At 42.5% G+C, this 8,053-nt stretch overlaps 1 protein-coding gene across 1 annotated transcript; it reads right to left on the reverse strand.

Moving 5' to 3' along the window:
• Positions 1-4,817: 4,817 nt before the first annotated feature.
• Positions 4,818-6,698, reverse strand: LOC104270867 (forkhead box protein I1c). Its single transcript, XM_009865352.1, has 3 exons — positions 6,592-6,698; positions 5,647-5,815; positions 4,818-5,300 (listed from the first exon to the last, which is right to left on the reverse strand). The coding sequence occupies exons 1-3, from the start codon at positions 6,696-6,698 to the stop codon at positions 4,818-4,820; spliced, it is 759 nt and encodes a 252-aa protein (XP_009863654.1).
• Positions 6,699-8,053: the final 1,355 nt, after the last annotated feature.

The following is an 8,053-nucleotide window of genomic DNA, read 5'->3' on the forward strand; positions in this document are numbered from 1 at the left end:
AGAAGCTGGATGCTGAGGCAAAATAAAGAGACAGGACCATTTGCTTCTTGGAGAATTCTGTCAAGGAGATGAATTGCTGGCACAATTTGGCAGACTGTGTGAGTAGAGTCTTTTGGTATCACATGCAAAGTTCAGTTTCACACATGCTATTTCGGTTCCAAAGGTAATTGCACCCAAGTTAATGGATTTGCAAGGATTTGCACGCGCACAGTGGGGAGGAGAACATCTCCCAGAGGAGAGAAAGAGGAGGGACAGAGGGGAGAGGCCAGCTGGAATGACCAGTGCAGGACTTCCACGTCTTGGGTTTGGGATGTGACGTGCTGATCATGGACAGGGAGTTGTGTTACACTGCCAGAGGTGAAGATTAAAGCCCTGTTTGCTTAGGGGCACACAGGCCATCTTCCATCTTTTGCCTGAGCCTGAATGTGGTAGGACACTGGGGAGATGCTGCCCTTCATTTAGAGTACAGAGAATTGATACAGGATCCCAAGGGACCTTGCACTGTACCATTCCAGAGACCCAACCAGCTCTGTACTACAAGGAGACAGGTAGCAGAGCTTTTTCCCCAAGTCTTGTCCCTCCAACCCCCTTCCCCTGTCAGTGTATCCCTTCTGTTGGTAGAGAGGGGAAAGGACATGCAAGATATGGACAGGTAATCACTACCCAAAAGGAAAACCCTCTACGACCAGAAAACAATGCAAAAGTCTTCAACGGAGCATGCAGATTGTTCTGCAAGGTAGCTGTGAACCAACCTTCTGCGCAGCTGAGGAAGGTTGTGGCAGCCCAAGCAACAAGATAGAGCACAACAAAGACAAGTCGTGCAGAGAGCCAGCTCTCCAGTGTGGTTTGACCTTCAAATGCTCCTTGAACACAGCTTCTGTTTATACGGGGAGTTAATGGGTCTCAACTAAGAAGATCTATCTGATTGGCAGAAAAATAGGGGGACTTGGCTTACTGACAAAGGTCTGTTTTCAGCTATCTTCATTTGCGTTAACATTGCCATGATGAGGAAGAGGTTCTGCTGAGACAGAGATTTCCATAGGTAGGGTGAACCACTGACCTACACTGGGTGTTATCTGGGCTCTCTTCACTGATGGTGGGGATAAAAAAGGTTCTGCATCCTTGACCAAATACTTTGAATTTCATTCTGAGGCACAGCATCATCTTGCTGTACAAAACCCACTTCTCTGACACCAATGAGGAAAGGCTAAGAAACTGAATCATTAGAAGTCAAATGGCTGCAGAATAACCTGGCATAGCTCCATCAAAATCTTTGTTTTATATAGGAAACCTTCCTTTAAAACGATAAATAAACAAAACACCCTAGGGTCCTTCAGCGAGGCTGAGCCTAGCTTCTTCCCGGAAAGAAATCTTTCATCTCTCCTTTGAAAAGATATTTCTGATCTTAAGAGGAGAGGACAAAAGGCTTGTTCTCCCCTCGCCTTGCCCACCAGCCCAGCAGAGAGGAGCTGCTCTTCCACACTCACCTTCTGCCTCAATTTCGAGCTTGGGAGAGGTAGTGTCAGCCTCACAAGGGAAACAAGTCTTTGGAGGTTAGGAAGTCCATGGCTCATTCTGGGTCTCTCTTTGCGCTCAGGAAGACCACTCGAGAGGAGGAATTGAGCCAAACACCCAGTATCTTTTCTCATTTTGGCTGCTATGCACAGCCCAACCAGCCAGTTGATGGTCTTGCTGGGTGCAGACACCCAGCCTGATCTGCTCAGGCTTTATGTAAGTGGCTGACAGGCTGTGGTGGTGCTGAAGAAATAGCTCTAAACTCAGAGTGCAGGGATAAAAAGGAAAAAAGCTTAGAATTTTTCCCCCCTTCCCTGAGAAAAGGTAATTTACGTAAATTTATCCACGACCAGCATACAGCAATAGCTCACAACTTTGTTAATGGAAACCTGGTGATCCATAACACTTGTGTGGGAGACATTTGCTCGGGGGTAATACAATATTAATGTTAATATCAATGATCGATCAGAGGATTTGCAAGAAAGGCATAAAGTATTTAATTATAATTACATTGGGAATGGCTTTGTAATGGCTACGACATTTGAATAAGGTCACGTCTAGCCCTCACCCCTGTTATGTTGTTCTATATTAAATGCCATTCACTTTAAGTGCTGGAAACCTTTCTGAAGTCGTCAGAATATAATATACTGGGTAAATTGAAATATGTCCCTTCATTTTTTTGAAATATGATTGATATCCTTTGCAAAACAAATGTTAACACCTATTTGTACACAAATTTCTTTGATTATATGTTAGGAAACTCAGGTGTGACAGTCTCTCCTAGCAGGCACTTCACTGTGAGCAAAGGACGTGGCTGTTTGTGAATATTCATTCCTCTTACTAAAAACGGTTTTGAATCTCTGCTGTAAATCCACCTGCATGTACTTCTGCCTTTCCTAATATAATTCTTCTATATTGCTTAGTAGCCAGAACTGTAACTCCGTTGGCCTCAGAAGTTCACCGTGTTCACCTGGCTAAGGTGTATGCTTAGCTGGAACTTTTGCTCTTATTTGCATTACCTTTTGCTAACAGCATTAACAAAGAACACATAGTAAGAATCGTATTTGCACATTTCAGAGCAAAAAATATATATTTCAAATATATTGCAGATGTATATTGTAACTATCAGCCTAACAGCAGCGTTGCCATTTTTAAAACAATCAAGAAAAAATCTGCATATAAAGCATGAATATATAAATGTAGGCAGGATGCTAGAGGCGCACACACCACCCACATGAGAGTGCATGCATACATTGAAGTACCAAATGAGGACATACTCTTCCCATACCTATTTACTGCTGAACGTAAATACTAACGGAGTGAATTCTTGTCCCTTTTCAAATGAGAATCCATCTGCCCAGAGACCTCAGAAGTTTTCTTCTTTTTCTTGCGTCAGTGTAAACAGTAGATCAATCAGGTCTAATGAGTCAAATTATGGTTTCAGATAATTGCCAGGAATAACCATCAATACACAGAAAATTGAAAGCTCCAATTTAAAGGCAGAATTTGGTGACAAGAAATCACCCCTTCAAAGTTTGGCAGACATGCAGTGACATGATTTTCCATTTTCTGAAGAAGAAGAAAAGACTTTAGCATGCTATGGAAATGCCTGAAGATAGCAAGTTTTATAGTTTTCCAAAAAAAAAAGAACATTTATTACCAATCAGTTTGAAATACTACTGATGGTAAATTTTAAGTGTATGTCAGGGGTTTCAGCATCATGACAACATACATCATGCATTTTTACAACATATAAGTGCAGTGATATTGCTCCCTTTCTCAATAACAATATATAAGAATATATAGTATAAATGTACAGTATATATTAGACACAATGTAAAATAACTTAGTGAAATGTCAAAGCTTCTGCATAAAAATTCAAGTCATGCCTGAGCATACCTCTAGCACAATTTTGCTTAATCTTATCTCGTATGCCTTCATTTACCTTTAGTTTATGTTGCAAAGATAATTTTATCTCTCTGTACGTAATTACTTAAACCCACCAGAATGCCTGTCTTTTTTTCTATTATCTGCACTAGGTTAAGATTGTAGTAGACAAGCAAAACCCGAGATTTTGTGGAGTTTTTCCTAGTGCTGCCGTTAGGTACTGGGAAGCAATTCATCATGAGCAAGTTGTATAAAAGCAAGTTCTTAAACGCTTGTTACGGTTCATCATCGTCCGTCAGGTTCTGTTTTGAAATACCCCACTGCACATAAATAGTGATGAAAGGGCTTGCTTTACGTGTAGAGCTCATGATCTAACATTGCTATCTGTAAATTATAAATCTCACCAGCTTTGCTGAAATCGTATCAAGTACCACTTTGAAAATTGCTTCCAAGAAGAATCAATAAAAATCTATTTAATAGGAATATACAACTTGTCTCAAAGCAGGCAGGTGGAATTCTGGCTTTGGGCAACACTGGATACAGCTTCTTGCAAAGCTGGGTCTCCCTTCACACTTGATAAATGAAATATATTCAAGGGCTTTCCTGCAGCATCTCAGGAAGCTTTCTGATAATACAGGGGGAGAGGGTTATTTTTTTTTTTTTTTAAGCAAGGAAGTAAGAGGTTCTGTGCTTCTGTCACATTACCCATTAAAGTCAACCAGAGTTCAACAGCGTTGCAATTAGCTTTCCTGGAATTATTTTGAATACAATTTCACTTCAACAGTTTAAGCTACTCTGCTCTGAATATCAACAAAAATACACTTTAAACACTGATTAATAACTACATTTTCTAATTAATGATGAATTAAAGCTGCATGGCAGTTTGAAATATGATGTTAAAATGAAAAATAAAGGAAGATAGAGTGATTTTCTGTGATTCCTTTTTAAAGAAAAAGCTCCCCTCCCCTCCCTTACATTCTCAACCAATGTAAGTCGGCAGAATTACACTGGTTTAGATCAGCTTAAGTTCTGACCTATATACTTCAGTGGAATTAATCCTAATTTCCACCAGTGAAAGTGGAATCAAATTCACTTTGTCTTTAATAAAGCAACGGGTGATAAGCAAGTCTCTTTGCTGTCGGATTCTGCTGGAGAAAGGAAATTCTTTGTGGTGTTAAATGATGTCCACAACAGTTTAGAAAACAAAGCTGGAGTTTTATGAATTTCAGCATAGTGAAAACTGATATTGGTAATTGTTATTTATGCTTTAATCTTAGCAAAGTTCTCTGGGTACAGACAGAGTATCAGCTGGTGAATGGGTAACCCTCTCAGGAAGTAAATGAAGAGGCAGGTGGCGGGTTTTCAGTAACATGAGGCTGCTGCAACTCAGACTTTGCTCCCACAAATAAATAACATCACATTGTCCAGAACTGGAGATTAATTTGCTGAGCCTCCAGTAGATGATACTTATTTTCTTGCATATTATATTGAGATCTCAGGACAGGCAAAGGGTCGGGGGCTGAAAGGATGTAATCGATACTGAATTTAATTTCAGAATCCGATTTTGCTAAGGAGGAATTGTTTAGGCTCTGCCTGTTGGCCATGCTGTTTGGAGCAAACCCACGAGGCTCCAGCAGTCTTGGGCCCAATTCAATTCTTTCGTGTTTACTTTCAGAAGAGGAAATGTTGTTTAAAGCAGAGTCCATAGAAGACATATCAGGGGATGAAGGACTTTTCCCTCTGCTTGGTCTCTGCTCCTTATGTTCCCTTTTCACATTTCTCCTCCTCCGTCTCCGCCTGTAATTCCCGTTTTCAAAGAGATCCAGCATGGATTCGCATCCCGTTGCGAAGCTCCAGTAGTTTCCTTTTCCTTTCTCATTCCCTTCTGTTCTGGGAACCTGTATTTATTTAAAGGCAGATCAGTATTTGTATGTGTTACAGATGCTGCTGCTTAACATCTGCATTCATTTACATTCAAGAATGGTGTAAACACGTATGACAGACTTTTAAGCCTATTCTCTTTCATTATACGAGTAGGATGTAAACTCCGTCCTCTTCAATTTGTTATCTATTAGCATGCATCAGACAAGGATGTACTCTTTACAATTGACAACTCGGAGAGATTTTAAGTGATTCACAGCTCAGCTGTTTGTTTTCCTTCTTCTCAAGTGATAAGATTATTTCTGAGTATATTTTTTTTAGCCATGCACAGTGTGTATTTAAATATACAGTTACTGATCTTACCTTTACAAAACAACTGTTAAGCGATAAGTTATGTCGGATGGAGTTCTGCCAGGCTCTTTGATTTGATCTGTAGTAAGGAAATTTCTTCATTATAAAGTCATAAATGCCAGAGAGGGTGACTTTATTTGAAGGACTTTGCTGGATGGCCATTGCAATTAAGGCAATGTAGCTGAAAAAAGGAAAACTTGCTGTTACACCATTGCCTTACTCACACACTCAGCTTTTAGGACTGCGTAAGTACGTGTGTGCTTATATCCCTCTTCTAAAAGTTCTCCCAGTGGATCATCACCCTGACCTGAGGTGTCCCAGGGATGAGTCCCGAGTGTGGTCACTGCCTCCCGGCTCCGAGCCCCGGGGGTGATTCCCAGGCATTACTTCCAGGCAGTTGAGTCCTGGCCAAGCTCTCTGCTCTGACACTCAACCCAGGGTGCTCAAGTATATGCAGGAGAATTACAAAAAGATCACCCACCTCTCAAACCCCATCAGAAAAGTTTCCCTGAGCTGGAAGGCTGCAGTGAGACAGACTGCACTCACTGGCACTGGTGACCTTCCCTGCTCGTGGAATGGACCTGAGGTGCCCCATGAACAACTGCACCATGCATATTCCCACTGCGTTGGGGGTTACCGGTGCCTGATTCAGCCGTTGGTACATTGTACATTTAATTCCCCTTCTCTTGGGGCTCACTGAGGTCAGAGGAGACCAGCTGAGGTCTGGTGGCTCAACGGCATGCCAGAGCGGCTGTGACCCGACACAAGAAGCAACAAATAATGAACACTTCAAACATGGTGGGGGGGAAATCTGCTGCCATGGTGCCTGCGCTGGGGCCAGACCCACCGTGCACACCTGGGGAGGGGTTCCATGCTCCCCCCAGAACTGTGATGCCACCACCCCGGGGCTCAAAAATCTCCCCAGAGATGGGGGGACTTGGAAAAACTTCATCTTACCTGTATGCCGGTCTGGTGAATTTTTTCTCTTCATCAGAACTACAGGTAGGATAATCATCCCCATCGTAATTGAAGCAGTTATAGGGGTACTGCGTGTTGTCAAACATCGTCCTGCTCCTTCCTCGGCTCCTGTGGAGTGAGAGAGATGGAGTGATGTTTCTCAGTGCTTGGACTCCCTCCTCCCTTCTTCCCTCCCCTCTGTCTGTCTCATTCCCTCTCTCTCCCCCCTCCTCACGCTCTCTCTCCTCTGTGCACACATACTCTCCGTGATGGGGTGGGGATTGTTTTTGCAATTCTCACGTCCCAGGCAAGCCCATCTGTTAGGATATTATATTATTCTTTTTTTGGGGGGGTGGGGGGAGGATGTTATTGTTGCTACCTCTGTTGCCAAGGGGGTGGCAGAGCCAGGCGGCTGGTGAGTGATGGATCTGGTGAATTGGGGGTGAACCTTTGAACCAGGGTGTGCAGCGCCGGTAGCTCCGCTCATCTTGCTGGGTGGTCCGGGCTGGAGAGGGGCCAGCGCTCGCCCCCCCAACTCCTCCACATCCACAACGTGACAAAAGCAAACAGCATGCTGTTAATAAATCATGCTTCAAGGTCTATACTTGGAAATTAAACTTTGAGAACTGAGTGCAGCTCCCCCCCAGCCCCCGAGTCCTCTCTCTTCTTATTTTTCTCTCCCCAGCGAAGCAGGGTGGCTTTTTATTTATTTATTTTTAGAAACCCGACGTACAATAAACAGGCAATAATGCACGCTTGTCCTGATCTGCAATCTATAATACAGTATAATAGACATAAATTATATTTCCATGACTAAAGGAAAATGTGTATGTTCAAAGAAAGTAGAACAGAGGGATATGAGGGACTACTGTCAAGCAGGAAAGTAAAAGGAAAATAGCTGTAGGCAGGAGAGCTGCCTGTGTGGGCTTTGATCTGAAGGATGAATTAGACTAACAGCCCTGTGTGTTGGCATCCAATACTGTAACAATTTAATAGTTTTTCAGTGCTTTGGAGTGTTTTCCAACAAGTGATGTAAACCAAAGGCATCACGCACCAATTCAGGGGGGACGAAAAAGGTGTATGCCACATGATAATTAAATTATTTGAAGACAGCTCTGTCCCAGGAACTAGCCCCAGGAGAAAATGGGCATTGGAAAAGAGAAAGCAAATTGGTGTGCAGAGAGTTACCTGAATGGAAATATAAAAGCAGAACCATCAGCAGTGCAACTTTTGTTTTCTATAGCATCTTACATGAAAACTATGAAAAAAATTCCTCAAATCCCTTTTGGAGTTAAAGGATACAATTCAGGGAAAATTCATCCAAGTGATAAAGACCCCTTTAAAGTGATCCTGAAGTGGCTCCTAGCTTTTTGGCAAGGATGGACATAAAACTTTTTCTGTGGCATATGGCGATGCACTACAGCAGGGACTGGGGGAAATACATGGCATGAAAAAATACATA

Source organism: Apaloderma vittatum, unplaced genomic scaffold (assembly GCF_000703405.1).
Source record: "Apaloderma vittatum isolate BGI_N311 unplaced genomic scaffold, ASM70340v1 scaffold10852, whole genome shotgun sequence".
In the NCBI taxonomy this organism is placed as follows: Eukaryota; Metazoa; Chordata; class Aves; order Trogoniformes; family Trogonidae; genus Apaloderma; species Apaloderma vittatum.

What these genes read in the sequence shown, in the direction of transcription:
- LOC104270867 (XM_009865352.1), bottom strand. Translation starts at nt 6,698, where the DNA reads ATGTTTGACAACACGCAGTACCCCTATAACTGCTTCAATTACGATGGG. An exon ending in TTCACCAGACCGGCATACAG is followed by an intron (nt 5,816 to 6,591) that starts GTAAGATGAAGT and finishes TCCTTTTTTCAG; the next exon opens with CTACATTGCCTTAATTGCAA. An exon ending in TTAACAGTTGTTTTGTAAAG is followed by an intron (nt 5,301 to 5,646) that starts GTAAGATCAGTA and finishes AAATAAATACAG; the next exon opens with GTTCCCAGAACAGAAGGGAA.